This window comes from Ostrea edulis, chromosome 3 (assembly GCF_947568905.1).
Source record: "Ostrea edulis chromosome 3, xbOstEdul1.1, whole genome shotgun sequence".
Taxonomy (NCBI): domain Eukaryota; kingdom Metazoa; phylum Mollusca; class Bivalvia; order Ostreida; family Ostreidae; genus Ostrea; species Ostrea edulis.
This window is the reverse complement of record NC_079166.1, coordinates 52900770-52921396: the sequence shown is the minus strand read 5'-3', so window position 1 is coordinate 52921396 and position 20627 is coordinate 52900770. Positions and strand designations below refer to the sequence as shown.

The 20627-nt window shown below is 37.2% G+C and overlaps 1 protein-coding gene across 2 annotated transcripts; it reads right to left on the bottom strand.

Moving 5' to 3' along the window:
• LOC125673838 (ashwin-like) lies at positions 1-15317 on the bottom strand. Of its 2 annotated transcripts, none has more exons than XM_048910688.2 (4): positions 15155-15317; positions 7280-7473; positions 4514-4910; positions 1-302 (listed from the first exon to the last, which is right to left on the bottom strand). In XM_048910688.2, the coding sequence occupies exons 1-4, from the start codon at positions 15281-15283 to the stop codon at positions 240-242; spliced, it is 783 nt and encodes a 260-aa protein (XP_048766645.1). In that variant the 5' UTR covers positions 15284-15317; the 3' UTR covers positions 1-239. The 2 variants fall into 2 exon arrangements, with proteins under 2 accessions (XP_048766645.1, XP_056014095.1); XM_056158120.1 differs by lacking the exon at positions 15155-15317 and adding an exon at positions 14253-15045.
• Between the last annotated feature and the right edge of the window lie 5310 nt (positions 15318-20627).

Below are 20627 nucleotides of genomic sequence, written 5' to 3'. Positions count from 1 at the left end.
GGGTCTTGCAAGCACTTTCCATCATAAGTTGATGTATGCGATCAAATTTCATTCACAGAATGTTACATTTCATACATATGCATACCGTTTTTACAAATATGTCCTCCTTATATGAAAAACATTGCAATCCATCATGACTAATCATACTTTATCACCTACAAATTTAAAATACACGTGCACCATTTCCCCAATGCATTCAATATTTTAGCTTAAAACAACTGAATACTTTAATGTCCATCTTATGGCCATGATATCTTGGCTGCTTTAAATGTCTTTTTAGTGGAGATTTTTGTTGAAGTATCCTGTAAATGAGGAAATAAGAAAACAAATTAATTACATATACTACATCAAAATCATATCACAATAATAATAAAAGCTGACACATGATAATCAGGAGAGAGCGAGATGTTAATTACATATACTACATCAAAATCATATCACAATAATAATAAAAGCTGACTCATGATAATCAGGAGAGAGCGAGATGAGTAGGGGTCACCCCCCCCCCCCCCCAACTACTACCCACTACTTCCCATTCTCCTCCATCCCCTGTTCCTTACCTACCCCTTCTCTAACCTTATTCTGTTTTCCCCATTTCCACCTCCCTTTTACATTGCCCACCTCCACATACCGGAAATTGTAAGACTAGGATTAGAGTACTAGTAAAACATTCAGACACTGCATACCAAGATTCCCCAAAATTATTACCATTTTAAAAAGTCAAAAACTAAGCAATCTGTACCCCTATCCCTTTAAATTTTGGATCCACCACTAAAAATCTCTCCTCACATTAAATCTGATAATAATCAAAATAAGCCTAAATAAAACCTATCTTTCATGCAAAGTTATCTCTCTTTATTAAGGAATCATCCCATTTCCCCACAAAATTCTGGCCTCACACTGACTATAGTCCAAGATCTTGTCAGTCATGAAACTCGTATCTAGTAATATGAAGGCCTCAGTCACCAGTCAGTCATCATGTGTTATACATGTACTCAGTCACCAGTCAGTCATCATGTGTTATACATGTACTCAGTCACCAGTCAGTCATCATGTGTTATGTATGTACTCAGTCACCAGTCAGTCATCATGTGTTATACATGTACTCAGTCACCAGTCAGTCATCATGTGTTATACATGTACTCAGTCACCAGTCAGTCATCATGTGTTATACATGTACTCAGTCATCATGTGTTATACATGTACTCAGTCATCATGTGTTATACATGTACTCAGTCACCAGTCAGTCATCATGTGTTATACACATACTCAGTCACCAGTCAGTCATCATGTGTTATACATGTACTCAGTCACCAGTCAGTCATCATGTGTTATACATGTACTCAGTCGCCATTCAGTCATCATGTGTTATACATGTACTCAGTCACCAGTCAGTCATCATGTGTTATACATGTACTCAGTCATCAGTCAGTCATCATGTGTTATACACGTACTCAGTCACCAGTCAGTCATCATGTGTTATACATGTACTCAGTCATCATGTGTTATACATGTACAGGGTGTCCCAAAACATGCGTTACACTTTTAATCATCTATAACGTTATCAAAACAAAAGCAATTACAAAGATATTTTATCAACATCTAGTGTATTAATATAAATTTTATTTGACAAAATTTCGGGAAATTCAGTTAAATAGTCAGTTAATTATGACGTCATAATGACGTCATCCCATTTTCAAGATGGAACCTTCATGTGAACAGCTGGCAGAAATTGCCAAACTTTACTATGAGTGTAAATCTGCTACTTTAGTCATTAGAACCATGAGAAAACAACATCCTGGAATAAAAGTGCTCAACAGAACGCTAATTTACAGACTTGTGAGGAAGTTTGAATTTAAAGGCACCACAAATGACACAAGACGCAATTCTGGTATTGGGAGACCAAGGAGTGCCCGTACCAAAGAGAACATTGATAGAGTTATTACTGAAACTCCACAAAAATCAGTTACACGGGTATTGTATGAACTGAATGGCACCGTTAGCAAATCTAGTATTCATAGAATGCTCAAATTTGATTTAAAATTGATTCCATACAAGATAAGTGTGATGCAGCATTTAAAAGAGACAGACATTAGAAATCGTTTAGAGTTTGCCCATTGGATTTTAAGTAGACCCGACTCTGAAAATTTTACAGATGCCATATGGTTTTCCGATGAGGCCCACTTCCATCTTAATAATGTTGTCAATAAACAGAATTTTAGATTCTGGGGTTCGGCGAAACCCAATTTTTATGTGGAAAAACCTCTTCACTGTGAGAAAGTTACTGTATGGGCTGCATTAAATTCAAGCGGAATAATTGGCCCTTTTTTCTTCGAAGACACCGAAGGCGATGCAGTGACGGTAAATTCTGAACGATACTTAAAGTTAATAAAATCAAAATTTCTACCAGCTCTTAGACGAAAATTTGTAAATTTCGATAATGTGTGGTTTCAACAGGACGGTGCTACGCCACACACTGCAGGTTGTGTTCTTCAGTGGCTTGACAACACGTTTGGTGATCAATACATTTCTTATCGTACCGCAAATGTTTGGCCACCGCACTCCCCCGATCTGAACCCCCTTGATTTCTTCTTGTGGGGTTATCTAAAAGACAGAGTGTACTCTCCTTCCCCACAAACAACAAAAGACTTAAAAACAGCAATTGCACGAGAAATAAGATCAATCCCTGTTGATACATGTAAAGCTGTGGTAAAAAACTTCAGAAATCGTGTTCAAATAATGTTAAAGACAAAGGGACGTCATTTGGAACATATGTTGTAAAATGACATATATTATTCCGAAGAAAGTTTTTGTTGATTAACAAGGAAGCTGTGGCAAATGTATGCATTGACAAAAAATTTAAATCCTTTTTGATATATTGTGTTGTAAATTTCATAATTGTAACTTAAGGTATTAAAATGTTATAACAGTTTAAAAGTGTAACATATGTTTTGGATCACCCTGTACTCAGTCATCATGTGTTATACATGTACTCAGTCACCAGTCAGTCATCATGTGTTATACATGTACTCAGTCATCATGTGTTATACATGTACTCAGTCACCAGTCAGTCATCATGTGTTATACACGTACTCAGTCACCAGTCAGTCATCATGTGTTATACATGTACTCAGTCGCCAGTCAGTCATCATGTGTTATACATGTACTCAGTCATCATGTGTTATACATGTACTCAGTCACCAGTCAGTCATCATGTGTTATACATGTACTCAGTCATCATGTGTTATACATGTACTCAGTCACCAGTCAGTCATCATGTGTTATACACGTACTCAGTCACCAGTCAGTCATCATGTGTTATACATGTACTCAGTCGCCAGTCAGTCATCATGTGTTATACATGTACTCAGTCATCATGTGTTATACATGTACTCAGTCACCAGTCAGTCATCATGTGTTATACATGTACTCAGTCACCAGTCAGTCATCATGTGCTATACACATACTCAGTCACCAGTCAGTCATCATGTGTTATACATGTACTCAGTCACCAGTCAGTCATCATGTGTTATACATGTACTCAGTCGCCAGTCAGTCATCATGTGTTATACATGTACTCAGTCACCAGTCAGTCATCATGTGTTATACATGTACTCAGTCACCAGTCAGTCATCATGTGTTATACATGTACTCAGTCATCAGTCAGTCATCATGTGTTATACATGTACTCAGTCACCAGTCAGTCATCATGTGTTATACATGTACTTGAAAATAATAATTTTTAAACTTCATTCAAAGTAAGGGGCAAATTTTAATCAAACTTGGTAAATAGCAATTTTGTAATTATGAAATAAAAATGAGAATGTCATGAAACCTGTCAGATGAACATATCAAAGTTCTGTGTGCTTCTTGTATTTCAAAGTTAGGTCAAATTTAATCTCCATATAGTTGCTGTATCTATATCATTGTATTGCCAAGTATGTTTATGGACCAACAAAAAACACACAATTAGCACATAAATGCCACAGAAATAACCCTAACTTTGGAAATATGCAGTAGATTACCCCTACCTCTCCTATGATATATACAGTAGATTACTCCTCCCTCTCCTATGAAATATACAGTATATTACCCCTACCTCTCCTATGATATATAGAGTAGATTACCCCTACCTCTCCAATGAAATATACAGTAGATTACCCCTACCTCTCCTATGATATATACAGTAGATTACCCCTACCTCTCCAATGAAATATACAGTAGATTACCCCTACCTCTCCTATGATATATAGAGTAGATTACCCCTACCTCTCCTATGATATATAGAGTAGATTACCCCTACCTCTCCAATGATATATACAGTAGAGTACTCCTCCCTCTCTTATGATATATACAGTAGATTACCCCTACCTCTCCTATGATATATACAGTAGATTACCCCTACCTCTTCTATGAAATTTGGCTTATGTGAGCTTCACAACATGATCATTTTTTTTACTTTACAATCTCATTCTACAAACTAACCATAAATATCATAATTCTGAAAACTAACCATGCACTCCGGTTCCACTTGGTCATTTTTTTTCTCTGGCACACCATCACTTGTTGTTTGACTTATTTTGCAGCCTGTTTGTGGTCGTTTATTGTTAAGCTTAATAATTTTCTTCTCTGGAAAGATGGCAGATTTTGTTTGCTCTGTTACTTTAGATAATTCTGAATGAACTTCATCCAAACTTGCTGCAATTTCTTTTAATCTGATAGGTGATGTAGTCTTTTCATCTGATGAAACAGGCAAAATTCTTTCTTTGGTAGAACTGCTGCCAGATCCAAGTTTGATCTTTTTCTTTCCAAAGTCAATGCAAGAGGGGGGTGGCTTGATCCGCTCTCCAGATAATGGCAGGTTGTAAGGGGTCAAAAAACGGGACTCACTGTCAGCACTTTTCATTTTCCTATAATACATCATGTATAAACTGGTAAGCCTATAGAAATTGTGGACATTTTATGTATACATACACTCATAACAACCCATCCTTACAATACATTCCTATCAGTTAGAGAATAAGAAGAGGGGGGGGGGTAAATCAGCAAGTAAATATACTTCAACAATTTCCACCATCCTAAACCTGTATACCTACTTTATATCAGAGCTACCTGTCTCTACCCCCTGTACACCTACATTATATCTGAGCTCCCTGTCTCCACCCTAAACCTGTATACCTACTTTATATCAGAGCTTCCTGTCTCCACCCCTGTACACCTACTTTATATCAGAGCTTCCTGTCTCCACCCTAAACCTGTATACCTACTTTATTATCAGAGCTTCCTGTCTCCATCCCCTGTACACCTACTTTATATCAGAGCTTCCTGTCTCCACGCCTGTATACCTACTTTATATCAGAGCTTCCTGTCTCCATCCGCTGTACACCTACTTTATTACCAGAGCTCCCTGTCTCCACCCTAAACCTATATACCTACTTTATATATGTAAGACTCCAAAGTGCGATGGTCGCTCCAAAGTGTGATGGTCACGCCAAAGTGCGATGGTCTGCGCCAAAGTGTGATGGTTTGTTAACGTTACGGACGCCAAAGTGCGATGGCCACGCCAAAGTCCGATGGTGCGGAGTTCAGTAACGTTTGTGACGCCACATCATTGTGACGTCATTCTTAACGTCAAAATGCAACTCGGACGACAGCAACGGCAAGGTATACAAGGTTGAGGATAGTGAGAACGGAAAGTACATTTGTTGTCGAACTATCTTCTTCGCCCAAACATTCTATAATTCATGATCATTTATTACTTGTGACGTACACGTAGATCAAAAAAAAAAAATCCTGGGAATATGCTATAATACAAAACATTCTATACGATTTCGCGTTGGAAAGTTTTGTGTTTAATAACAAGACAACTAAATGGTAATGAAATAAGTTAAACTTCTTATTTTTATGCATGGATTTTGCACTGATATTTTAGGGAAACAACACATGGTTGGTACAGTATGTACCACAACACTGTGTCATTTACAAACCAATGGATTTCCGCATGCCACACCATCGCACTTTGGCGTGTCAGACTATCGCACTTTGGCGCATGAATGTGGACCATCGCACTTTGGCGTGTCACACCATCGGGGTTTGGCGTGACCATCGCACTTTGGAGTCCCATCGCACTTTGGAGTCTTACATATCAGAGCTTCCTGTCACCAACCCCTGTACACCTACATTATATCTGAGCTTCCTGTCTCCATCCCTGTATACCTACATTACATGTATATCAGAGCTTCCTGTCTCCAACCTAAACCTCTACACCTACTTTATATAAGAGCTTCCTGTGTCCACTCCTGTACACCTACTTTATATCACAGCTTCCTGTCTCCACCCCTATACACCTACTTTATTATCAGAGCTTCCTGTCTCCACCCCCTGTACACCTACTTTATATCAGAGCTTCCTTTCTCCACCCCTGTATACCTACTTTATTATCAGAGCTTCCTGTCTCCACCCCCTGAACACCTACTTTTTTCAGAGCTTCTTGTCTCCACCTTAAACCTGTATATCTACTTTATATCGGAGCTTCCTGTCTCCACCCTAAACCTGTATACCTACTTTATATCAGAGCTTCCTGTCTCCACCCCTGTATAACTACATTACATGTATATCAGAGTTTCCTGTCTCCACCCCCCTGTACACCTACTTTTTATCAGAGCTTCCTGTCTCCACCCCTGTACACCTACTTTATATCAGAACTTCCTGTCTCCACCCCAGGTACACCTACATTATATCAGAGCTTCCTGTCCCTACCCCCTGTACACCTACTTTTTATCAGAACTTCCTGTCTCCACCTCCTGTACACCAACTTTATATCAGAGCTTCCTGTTTCCACCCCCTGTACATCTACTTTATACCTGAGCTTCCTGTCTCCACTCTAAACCTGTATACCTACTTTATATCTGAGCTTCCTGTCTCCACTCTAAACCTGTATACCTACTTTATATCAGAACTTCCTGTCTCCACCCCCGGTACACCTACATTATATTAGAGCTTCCTGTCTCCACCCCCTGTACACCTACTTTATATCAGAACTTCCTGTCTCCACCCCTGTATACCTACATTATATCAGAGCTTCCTGTCTCCACTCTAAACCTGTACACCTACATTATATCAGAGCTTCCTGTCTCCACCCTAAACCTGTACACCTACTTTATATCAGAGCTTCCTGTCTCCATCCCTGTACAACTACTTTATATCAGAACTTCCTTTCTCCACCCCTGTATACCTACTTTATATCAGAGCTTCCTGTCTCCACCCTCTGTACACCTACTTTTTATCAGAGCTTCCTGTCTCCACTGAGCTGCTCTTTCTTTTTTTGGCCTGGGCTATCTGTCTTCTTGTCATCTCCCGGCCCCGCCGGTTGTTCCGATAAGTCCTCTGGGGTAGAGGGATGATGTATGTATAGTATAAATCCACCAGCTGATCTTTATCGAGCTTCATTAGATCTGTGTGTCTGATGTACCTCTATTAAATAACAGAGATAATTAGAATGTTTAAGTTTGTATTTTTGTAGTAGGAAGTACATGTATAAATTGAATAACAAACATGTAACAAATATAAATATAATGCAAGTCACATCATTGTTCATGCAAATCTAGTATTCCAACTGAAAGGACCTTAATAATTTCAATGTTATTTATTACAAATGTTTGATTAGACAAAAACAAAGCTAAATGAAAATTTACACATCAATAAATAAAAAAAACAAAACAACCAAAAAACAAAACAAAATCCACAGGCCTTATTGGTCACATGAGTACTAGTGAAAAAGTATCACTACTTCCAAGGGCTATGAAATCTAGAAAAAATTTCCTGTTCTGAATATCTAAGATAAATTCTAATGTTCAGCAACAGTATAAAACAAGATGTGTTCTTAAAACTTCAATGCCCTCAATAGTGCATACTCTGATGAAAGGCTTCAAATAATATAATAATATAATACTAAATAGGCGTATTAACATTACAAGATATGACTAATTTGGACCCATCCTAGAGTCAAAACCCTGGGTTGTAAAATTCACCTTTTTTTTTTTTTTTTTTTTTACATCCTTTTCTGCTATTCTTAAGTGTGCTTTTAGATTTTATTCAGTACCAGCAAACTAACACATAAATACTATATAATAAGTTTGGACCCATTCTGGGGTCAAAACCCCTACCCTGGGGATCATCAAATTTACAATTTTGGTAAAGGACTACCTGCTCTTTTAAATATCCATTTAGTTTCAATTTAGTATCAATAACACTAAAGATAAGTGGGGTCAAACCCCCTACCCTGGGGATTGTGAAATTTACAGTTTTAGTAGAAACCTTCCTGCTCTACATCACTATGCATTTAGTTTTTCTTAAACATGTGCGGTTGTAGAGAAGAAGACTTTTGAAAATTGGTAAATTTTTGACAGTTTTTGCCTCGCCCCTAAGGCCCTACTCTCAAGATTTTCATTCTACTCCTACAAATGAACATATCATAAACGGATTGCTAAAAACTCATGTTTGCCATCTTCTTTGGTCAAAGCGAAATAACAAGAGGCCAGCAGGTCATATCTGTCATCTGAGTATTACTTAAAAGTATCGGTAGCCCCTAATCAATAATAATTTGCTTTTCTGCATATTTTAAAGCTAAATTCTAATATTCAGCAGAAGTATAAAACAATACGAAAGGCGAAGAACAGTAATCAATCTCATAACTCCTATAAAAAATACAAAATTAAAAGTAGGGCAAACTCTACCCCTGGATATACCAGAGGTGGGATCAGGTGCCTCCCGTCAACTGGTCACTAACACCCACCACGAGTCCTATATCATGATCAGATAAACGGAGTAATCTGTAGTCAAAATCAGTGTGTTAAGAACATCCTAACAACTGGTATGAAACACTTCAGATAGCATTTGATCCAATGGCAGGTTGTAGAGGTAAATTAGATAGTTATAACAACTACAGAATTTGTAAAATGCTGACTTTAAACAAGACTGTTGAAACACCTGTTTATTTTTCAGTAGCCTGTCTTGATTTAAAGACTGATCATATGCAGAACAAGCTCTTGTGAGATTGTTGAGAACTTTGATAATCAATAATCAGTTGAGAGATATAAACACCATATGCAGGTGATAATTCCTACATAAATATGGGAAGTTGACGATGGAGAAACTGAAGTCATCCTGTTTGACAGGAAGTTGAGATGTTGGTTTGCCATTAATATCTATGTCCCATAAAATATTCAAGTATGAAGCAGATGTAGAAGACTCTGTAGTGCCCTTTATTTCGAGTTGACTGGGATATAATTAAATCAACTTTGTTAATAGAAAAAATGTTGTAAAGGGTGTTAAGAAAATTCGTTCCGTTTGTAAATTAAAAAAATTAAATAGAAAAACTAAATATTTTTGTTTCAAATTTTTACTGGTAACACTTTAGAATTTGTTTTCCATTATATCGATAGTTATCCTTCCCTATGTGCACTCTCTCGTGTTGCTATGGAGTGATGTAAACATAATGTCTATTACGTCATGAAATAAATATGCCGAGTTCGTTGAAAAAGCAGACGTCCTGTACAAGTGTCGATACAATTAATGAACGAGCTCAAGCTTTGGCTTTATTAGATGCAGGATTAAGTGTGAAGGATGTGGCTAAGCAACTATGTAAAAGTGAGCGATGGGTAACAAAGTGGAGACGAAGGCGAGAGCAAAATAAACAACTAACCGATCAACCGAGATCCGGTCGGCCATCGAAAATAGTGGGGGTAGTAAAGAAAAAAGTGGAGAACATAAAATACAAAAGAGGAAAATCAACAAGAAAATGCAGCAAGGAACTTAAGAACTCAGGCTTTAATGTAAGTCATGTAACTGTTTATAATTATTTGCGAAAAGTTAAAAAATGGAAGGCATTTAAAAGATCGAGAAATCAACTACTGACAAAAAAACAGAGGCAAAAGAGATTGAAATTTGCTCGTGATCACAAGCATTTGACGGCTGAAGACTGGGAGAACTACATCTTTAGTGATGAATCTACAAAATATTTGTTTCATGTTCCGAACCGACAGGACGATGTTGTATGGGGGTCCCAGTCAGATGAGGTTCCAGACGTAAGCTGTGTCAAGTCAAGCGCTAAAGTCATGATATGGGGTGCGATGGGAGTTCAGGGTTTGTCCAAACTTCACATTGTTCCAGTCGGCAAAACTATTAATGCTGACTATTATGTGAAGAAAATTCTTCAAAAAAAACTAAAACCTGCTCTGAATCGACAGAAAAATAGTGGTAGGATTGACGAACGAAAGTTGGTTCAATATCCAGGACACGCTACGTTTGTTCAAGATGGAGTGACACCTCACACTGCCCTCCTAACACAAAATTGGTGTGAAAATAATTTACCAAACTTTATTTCGAAAGAAGAATGGCCAGGCAATTCCCCAGACCTAAATTGTATAGAAAATCTTTGGAGTATTCTGAACAGCGAGGCCTACAAAGATCCGCGCCCAACAACAATGAACCAATTACGCCGCCGACTTCAACGTACATGGAGGGAGATACCTCAGAAACATTTGATTTCTTTAATTCATTCAATGCCAAACAGAATTAAAAATGTATTGAAAAACAAAGGTGGACTGTCTGGTTATTAAAAACATAAAAACTTGTATATGAGTTGTTTATAAATAAGTTTAGGCATGATGTGAATCATGGAACGAACTTTCTTAACACCCTTTAGATATATCTAAATGTTGAGTTGAAGGACACAGCAAGAGATTTTTTCCTCTAATGTATAAGCTTTTGAATAAATTCTGTCTTGTAAGAATATAAAAATAGTTCAGCTAATAAAGGAGCATGCTTTGTGCCCATAGAAATTCCAGCAGACTGGTGTTCAAACACAAATGTTCCCCAAAGTGGTGTTTTATTTGAAAATAAATGGCAAATTCTGTGCAATGCTGAATAAGTGCGACACAAATTGTTTCTATAATATTGACAACACAGTCAAGAAATTTCATATCAACAATGCTGCGTAAGAGGGAAGGAGGCTAAAATACAATGCACATCGTAAGTGCTTTTGTTTTGATTTATATATTAGCAGAAATATCAGATATTTTAGCACTTTTTCTTCTTTTCACGTGAAACATGAAGAGATGTACTCTGTGGGTGTTTTTTTTCAGTTGTACAGGATATATTTATTTTCACTAAAGAGGGATAATCGCATTTTCGTGAGAAAATCTCGCTGTAAGAGAAGTGTTCCCAACCTGGTAAAGGTAGCTCCATCCACATATTATCTCTATGAGTAAGCTTCATTCTGAGTGGTCCTCTTATCACGACTAGTGGAGAAGCCAAGACAACACTAACAAGTACATAAGTAACTAGCAGTCTACGATTATTCAAACATGGTGGTCTGATTGTAGTCGTGTTATTGTTTATCTAGCTACGTTCTTAGGTACAGTTTCTAAAGTCATTTGGCCCAAAATATCGATGATTTCACTTGGAGCTCAAACCCTGGCATTCAAATAAGGAATAGTGTAGCAAAACCAAAATCCGCTCAGTTTGATCAGCAAAATGATTTGTGTCATATGACGAGAGCTAGAAGTTGGCATAAAATTGCAAAAATGCCATTTTCAATGAAAATATCCACAAATTCAGGTGGTTTTCCTTTCAGAAAACATACAGTGCATGCGTCAAGCAAATTCATATTCAAGTATGCTTTTCATCTTAAAACAAGAGGCCCATGGGCCACATCGCTCACCTGAGTCACCTTGGCCCGTACCTGAAGACTTTCCATATATATTTGCATGTAAAACCTTAGTCCCTATTATGGCCCCAACTACCCCTGGAAGTCACAATTTTTGCAAACTTGAATCTACACTACGTCAGAAAGCTTTCATGTAAATGTCAACTTCTTTGGCCCAATGGTTCTTGAGAAGAAGATTTTTAAAGATTTTCCCTATATTTGTATGTAAAACTTTGAACCCCCCCCCCCCACTTGCGGCCCCATCCTACCCCCCACGGGCCATGATTTGTACAAACTTGAATCTGAACTATGTCAGAAAGTTTTCTTGTAAATCTCAGCTTTTCTGACTCAGTGGTTATTGAGAAGAAGATTTTAACTATATATTTGTATGTAAAACTTTGATTCCCTCGTGGCCCCATCCTACCCCCGGGGGCCATGATTTGAACAAACTTGAATCTGCACTATGTCAGAAAGTTTTCATGTAAAAATCAGCTTTTCTGGCTCAGTGGTTCTTGAGAAGAAGATTTTTAAAGATTTTACCTATATATTTGTATGTAAAACTTTGATCCCCTATTGTGGCCCCATCCAACCCCCGGGGCCCATGATTTGAACAAACTTGAATCTGCATTATGTCAGGAAGCTTTCATGTAAATCTCAGCTTTTCTGGCTTAGTGGTTCTTGAGAAGAAGATTTTTAAAGTTTTTCCCTATATATTTGTATGTAAAACTTTGATCCCCCCTTGTGGCCCCATCCTACCCCCGGGGGCCATGATTTGAACAAACTTGAATCTGCACTATGTCAGGAAGCTTTCATGTAAAAATCAGCTTTTCTGGCTCAGTGGTTCTTGAAAAGAAATTTTTTTAAAGTTTTTACCTATATATTTGTATGTAAAACTTTGATCCCCCTTGTGGCCCCATCCTACCCCCGGGGGCCATGATTTGAACAAACTTGAATCTGCAATATGTCAGGAAGCTTTCAGGTAAATTTCAGCTCCTCTTGCCCAGTGGTTCTTGAGAAGATTTTTAAATGACCCTACCCTATTTTTGCATTTTTGTGATTATCTCCCCTTTGAAATAGACATGGTCCTTCATTTGAAGAAACTTGAAAGCCCTTCATCCAAGGATGCTTCTGGCCAAGTTTGGTTGAAATTGGCCCAGTAGTTCTGAAGAAGACGATAAAATTGTGAAAAGTTTACAACAACGACAGGCAACAGACAAATCTTGATCAGAAAAGCTCACTTGACCTTCGGTTCAGGTGAGCTAATAATACACAATATATATCATTTTCATTTTGCTCTACAAATGCGCACATCTTTTCCTGAGCAATAATCTGTATGACATTCAGGCTTATTTTGAAATTTTTTTTAAAAAGGCGAGAAATGTCTTATTCATGATGTCATAATGCTATCCAATTAGGAATATCATTCTGGGGCGCGTTTTACAAAAGAACTTATGACTTATGACCAACTTTACATACTGGAATTTTCAAGTTTATTGTAAGTTCATTCGCTCCAAATGCAAAATATTTTTTTTTAAACGTTGAAAATTAAGCCTACAAAAAGTTTTACTTCATTCTTAAAGTAATAACTGTGTAATAAAATTTAAGACTTGCGACTTTATCGAAGTTGTTTTGTAAAACGGGCCCCAGACTTTGTTGACATAGTATACCTAGCATATATTTTACTTTCTTAAAACGCTGAATAAGGTCAATTCCAGACACATTTTATATAGAGAAAATGTTTGAGCCTTTTTATGTATACAATCGGGCCTTGTTCTTTGGTTGAGATATGGCTCAGAAAGCGCCACTGAGTACAAATAGCTAGCTGGATTAATCTCACCCTAGTTAAAATAATCTAACTGTGTCTTGGAACAGGCCCTCACCGGGTCCATAGGACAATATTACTTTAACGATAGAACATTCTACAGGTTGGGAACACTTCCCCTACAGCGAGAACCTCTCGCTAAAACACGATTATCCCTCTTTAGCAAGAGAGAATTGGAAAACATTGCCATAAATAGGTGTTTTGTTGGTTTTATCAAAAGTAATGGAAAATTCTGGGCAATGCTGAATGAGTGTGACACACACTCAACACGACGAGAATTGACTCTATAAAATTGAGAACAGAGTCAAGAAATTTTACATCAACGTTGCTGCGTAATACAGGTTGGGAACACTTCCCCTATAGTGAGATCATCTTACTAAATTGCGACTATCCCTCTCTAGCGAGAGTAAATATATCCCGTTACAACCAAGAAAAACACCCTGTGGAGTACATCTCTTCACGTTCCATGTGAGAAGAGGAAAGTGCTGAAATGTCTAGTAGTTTTGCAAATATATAAATCAAAACAAAAACACTCACGATGTGCACTGGATTTCAGCCCGATCCGATAGTTGAATTTATCTATTTATTTTTAAATTTTCATTATAGAGGGCAAAGCCCTCTCACGGCCCGAAGGGCCGTGAGAGCTCCGCTCTCCCTATAGGTAACACGTATATACATGTTTAAAAGGGAAATATAGGAAAATAATGAAAAATTAAACCATACCTATGGAACTTGAAAAGTTTGGTACCAATGGCGTCGATTCGAATATTAGCGCGAGGACATGTATTCCTCCATTTTGAATCTCGTCTACCCTAGTTCACGTCATTCTGAGATGTTACATAAAATCCGTAAAAGCATGTAAATCTTATTTTCGTAATCATATATAATCACTCCACCATTAACGCCATGTTTGTTGTTGTGGTTCAAACGCTATGTTTGTAAATTTGCTTAATAACAACGCTGAATATGACGTCACAATGTACTGTTGACATCAATTGCGTTATATTTCCCGCGTTCAATATATGGGCGGATCAAATGTCCAGGATGCTTTGATACAGCTCCGTCCGCGTGCTAACTTCGAGTTGTTTTTGTCCTGTTTTGGATATAGATACTAATGCCAAAACTTTTTTGCTTTGCCCTCAAACACGGTCACGCCGTAAAACATATTATATTGAAATGAGTTTTGTGTTCAAAGGCAGTGCTGTTTAAACATAGTTTTACAAACTTGAAAAGTTTGGGCATTTTTATCATACAATTATTATCTTGAAAAGATTGAGAGTAGAAAAAAAGGAAAGTAGAGGCTGAGAACATACAGTTCAGAACAAGTCGTGCATCAAAGGTTAAGCAAGTCACAGTGAAGGCAGCAGAAATAAAATGTATATAGATCTATAGCATAAAAATATTTCAATCACATTCATGTATACATGTTTTAATGATTTTTAATAAAAAAAACCCTTGGAGGAAATTCATGTAATGAGTATTTGGCAAACAGATATTGTTTAAATTGAACCTGATCAAAGCATGAACATTACAAAATATGTATACATGAAGCTGCGCTCGTTCAAACGGTAGCACCGTCAACATATTAGCTATGCATTGTATTACAAAGGGATTTATTTAAACACCTGCTTAAGAGTTTCCACAAGTTTGTCCTGAGAGAGAAGTTCTGGATACAACCAGTCATGGCTATCACTACCCATCAACGCTAAATCTTCCTTGTTACTGTCTTTCACATCCATGTTTCCAGTCCACATTTCCTCGAACCTTTTTTCGAGTTGTTGGGATGTCGAACCCGATTTCTTTGATGAACGATGATTTGGACCTTCAAGTTTTAGAAAGAAAAAAGAAAAATCTAGTTGGCCTTAGTTTTTAAATTTTTTGTAGGTTAAAGCTGATAAAAATTCTGAGGTTTTGTTTTCTTTGATTTCTTTCATTTCTTTAACCCGCAATGTACGATACCAGATAATATATTATAATCTTTTATACGGTATATGGCACATCATATTTATATTTATTCCTCTGTCAAGATATCTTCTATAATTTATGAAATGTCTTCTATTTTCAATAAGATATCTAATAAATTTTATAAGATATCTCATATAATTTACAGTTTATGATACATCTCATAAAATAAACTATATAAGATATCTAATAATAAGATATGTTTTATAAGATATCGTAAAAAGAAAAATAAAAATATATAAGATATGACATATCTTTTAGAATTTCTCTTATATATAAATATATAATATTATGGAATTGGGATACAGCTATTTAACGTACATTTAAGAAGATCATACAATATACACATTGCATTTGAAATATTTTAAATATAAAGTTAACTCTTAAACATAACTGCCCTAAGTGAAGAAATATTTAATATAAAGCACATAAAATTTCATTTTATTTAGATACCCACTTCCGCCCCTACCCGGGGTTGAACTCACGATCTGCGGAACCAAATCTCCTAGCAGCATGTAACCAGCGCGCTAGACCGCTCGACCATCTATGCACGTCTAAAAACTTGCTTTCGATGACGATGGAATTCTCGCCACGCTGTGTAGCGTGGCGTCATTCATATGTCAAGTAGATATATCCCTGTGAACTCGAAATAAAGGACACCACAGAGTCGTTCATTTAATTATGCTTCATACTTAGATATGTTATTGAAAGTAGATACTAACGGCAATCTAGCAACTCAACTTTATGACAAACGGGATGATTTCAGCTTCTCCATCGTCAATTTCCCATATGCATGTAGCAATATTCCATTATCACCTGTATATGGTGTTTATATCTCTTAACTTATTCGATATGCAAGGGCTTGTTCTGCGTGTGGTCAGTTTTAAATCGAGGCAGGCTACTGACAAACAAGTTGATGGTGCAGGGGTTTCAACACTCTCGTTTAAAGTCAGCATTTCGCAAATTCTATGGTCGTTATAACGATCTAGTTTGCGAAACGAATACAACCTATCATTGGGTCAAATGCTGTCTGGCGTGTTTCATGCCGATTGTTAGGCCGTTCTTGGCACACTAATTTTGACTACGGATAACTCCGTTTACCTGATCAAGCTATACATGTAAGACTCACGGCAGGTGTGACCTGTCGACAGGGGATACTTACTCCTCCTGGGCAACTGGTCCCGCCTCTGGTGTGTCCAGGGTCCGTGTTTGTCCAGCTCTTTATTTTGTATTGCTTATAGGAGTTATGAGATTGATCAAAGTTCGTTATCTTCACCTTTCTTCACCTTTCATTTTGTACGTCTCCTAACATTAATCAAAAGCTACAAGTTTCCGTTGGAAAAAATAATCCTTTAAGTTGAGCGATGTTCCAATTGCAGCGGGCGTACATGTATCAGGGTAGCACGTGGCCGTACAAGTCAGCTGGGCTGCGCTGCTAGACTAGACATCTAGGTCTACTGAACACACTGTATGAAATAACGCTAGTTATTCCTACGTAGGGTTAGCCTACATTTCCGTTCTAGTACTATCTGCACTACGTAGCCGCTACGATCTTGAAGCCGTGGTTTGTTTATCGGATTCGGTAATATTTCAAAAACCAGAGAATTAAACAAGAGGCCCATGGGCCACATCGCTCACCTGAGTCACCTTGGCCCGTATCTGAAGACCTTCCATATATATTTGCATGTAAAACCTTAGTCCCTATTATGGCCCCAACTACCCCTGGAGGCCACGATTTTTGCAAACTTGAATCTACACTACGTCAGAAAGCTTTCATGTAAATGTCAACTTCTTTGGCCCAATGGTTCTTGAGAAGAAGATTTTTAAAGATTTTCCCTATATTTGTATGTAAAACTTTGACACCCCCCCCACCCACTTTTCTGACTCAGTGGTTATTGAGAAGAAGATTTTTCCTATATATTTGTATGTAAAACTTTGATCCCCTATTGCGGCCCCATCCAACCCCCGGGGCCCATGATTTGAACAAACTTGAATCTGCATTATGTCAGGAAGCTTCCATGTAAATCTCAGCTTTTCTGGCTCAGTGGTTCCTGAGAAGAAAATTTTTAAATGACCCCACCCTATTTTTGCATTTTTGTGATTATCTCCCCTTTGAAAGGGACATGGCCCTTCATTTGAACAAACTTGAAAGCCCTTCACCAAAGGATGCGTTTGGCCAAGTTTGGTTGAAATTGGCCTAGTGGTTCTGGAGAAGAAGTCGAAAATGTGAAAAGTTTACAGACGGACAGACAGACGGACGACGGACAAAATGTGATCAGAAGAGCTCACTTGAACCTTCGGTTCAGGTGAGCTAAAACCGTTCTGTTTGGTTTGTGACAAACAGCGATTAATGTTATGAAGTTTAATCTATTCATTTGCACATAGAACTGTACATAACAACATATTCACATCAACAACTCTCAACAAAAGAAAGATTTAATGATGTTCATGTCTTAAAATGGACATCATTTGTGAAGTTGTACTTAGCTTTAGAAAAGAAAAACGAAATTCCAGCTTGTGAGAATCAATATTCATATATTTTAATCCAAAACATTTTCCGCCCGAGAAAAAAGAGAGGGGTTGTTGAAAAAGACAATAAATGACGTACTGTTTTATAAAAAGAAATACTAATTAAACCAAGTGATGAGTGGGTTGCAACACCCATGACCCCCCCCCCCCCCCTAGATCCGACCCTGTCATTGTTGTCTGATGTATACCACTGTATTATGTACATGTACATATATGAAGCTTAAACTTAGACTAGGAAAAAAACCCGCTTTAAATCACGTTTTTATTTCAACCTACTTGTAGAATATCTTATATAAAAGTTTCTGTTAGGAACACGTACCTATGTAGACTATTTTATATAAAAGTTTCTGTTAGGAACACGTACCTATGGTCCACATATTGTTGACCTTTTTTAAAGGAAAGCAATTTATCTGAATTAATAGTATAAAGCTATGGGATTCGAAACTTTAGAAATATACAGTAAATGAAGATCTGAAAGTGTTCGGTGCCCAAATCATTAAGTATCCGTTATTTATAACTGTCAATAAATAATGTGTACTAGCTTTAAAACACAATTTCTGCAAAATTATTCCTAGTATATATATAAAATTCCATCTTGACCACCAATGAATTATCAAAAGAGGAGAGAGATATGATTATTATTGGTAAACTTTCATAGTTTTGGAAGCAGTACACAGTGTGAAGTCTTATGTCAGGTCATAGATGTTGTGGGAAAGACTGCGAAGTCCAACATCTTCATCATAATTATACACTAATGATGCAGACGAATATTCTAAAAAAAAAAATCTCAAACTTAAGTTTGAGTGTTTTCTTTTATTTGAGCAGTCAAAATTTGAGTAAAATCTTAAACTTAAGTCCAAGTTTCGACATATCAATGTTTTTGTTGAGAAATCCAGGTGAGATTTCATGAAAGTGGTACAACTGGAAGATATTTACCATTACCTTGAATCATGTCCGTCAAAGGCATACGAAAGATACAACTTACAAGACTTCAGATTTTCATCTCCAGGTTTTCATGACGGATTGTCTAGATATAAATTTCAATATATTTGATGTGATAGTTCCATATAGGGTAGTATCAAGATTCCATACCCATGGTTTACTCGTAGTATTTTTACAACTATCGTTTTGGAATACTTCATAGATCAATCTATACACAGTGAAGCTGTTTGTCAAGAGTGATACAGAAGATATATAGAGAGAATTCATTCTGCTGAAGCCCACCATCAGACCAGAAGATTTGACAATAGGAACTTAATGCCTGACATTCCTCCCAGTGGATTGCCTTCGGAGCGACTCTACCAGTTCCGCATGGTCCGTGACCCGAACAAGGATACCACCTTTTTTTAAAATGTTGAAGAGTGATGATGGTGAAATTCAGTTGTTGATGATTTACGATATTCGTTTTTCTTATCAACTTTGCATTATTTGTATAGTCATTAAAATTGTCACCATTGGTATATTCTTTGATTACATTTGATAAAATTCAATTGCATTGAATATTTAAGTCTTTGTTTTCTTTACAATGATGTTCCAATGATATTGACGTTATATGACGTTATTGAATGATTTATGACGTTATCTCAGGATCAATGCTTGCATTTCATATCAGTGTTACTATGGGTTATGTGTAACGTTCAAGGTAAACTTTGGTATCAAAATAATCAGGAAGATGTATGCTTTCAGACAAAAATAAAAACCTAGTTCTGAAAATATTGTCCCGAAGGTCCCTTTTCGCTTGACGCAACTCATATATACATATAATACGCCTGTCGAAGCTATAGAAATTTCAGTTTAATTGTAAATTCCATCCAAAATGCGAGACAATGTCAGTGTGCCACGTGTGCGAGATCAAAATTATATTTATTATGAGGATATCGTTATAAAATGAAAACAAATCAAACTTTCAACATTGAAATTAATATAAGCTACATTCCTTGGAAGGTACTATTCGTTTTAAGTATAAACAAAGATAACGTACAGAGCGTGTTATGCAGAAACAGCAATTTCCTCTGAAAGCGTCCGTTGCTTTTCTCTGAAAGTGTTTGTCAGTTATGCCTATACACAGATATAAGTCTGAGAACACTGTTCAAAGTCGGTTCTGGCGATGTTGCAGAGTCAGAGCAATGCTACGAACAGGTCTGCGCGCTCCAGTCCCAGCATCCAGTAGTCGATTGCGAACAGTCTGATTCTAGCTGCGAATCCCAGGAATGGCAGATGCTGTAGTGAATCGTTGACAGGGATGATGCAATCGGATGATCCTGTTTTGCTGACGTTAAGCGTGGTCTACCTGCTCTATGACGATCGTTTGTTGAACCATGCTGTTGATTATCTGCTTCAAAGGTGAGATATGGTGCTTTGCGCAACATTGAAATCTCTTGCAACTGCAAACTGTGAAACATCTGCCTCCAGTTGCTCAATTGCGTTGTTGCAATGAGTATCATTTAGACGCGGCATTTCTCGAAAACGGTTACAATTAAAGACAACGCAACCAAATATCGAGAACACAGGCATTTGATAGTGTACTTTTCCGGGTAGTGGTGCTTCACAGATGTCACGGAGACCTCCACTGAAAACCGTGTGAGTTCTCTTATTTACTGCCTTTGT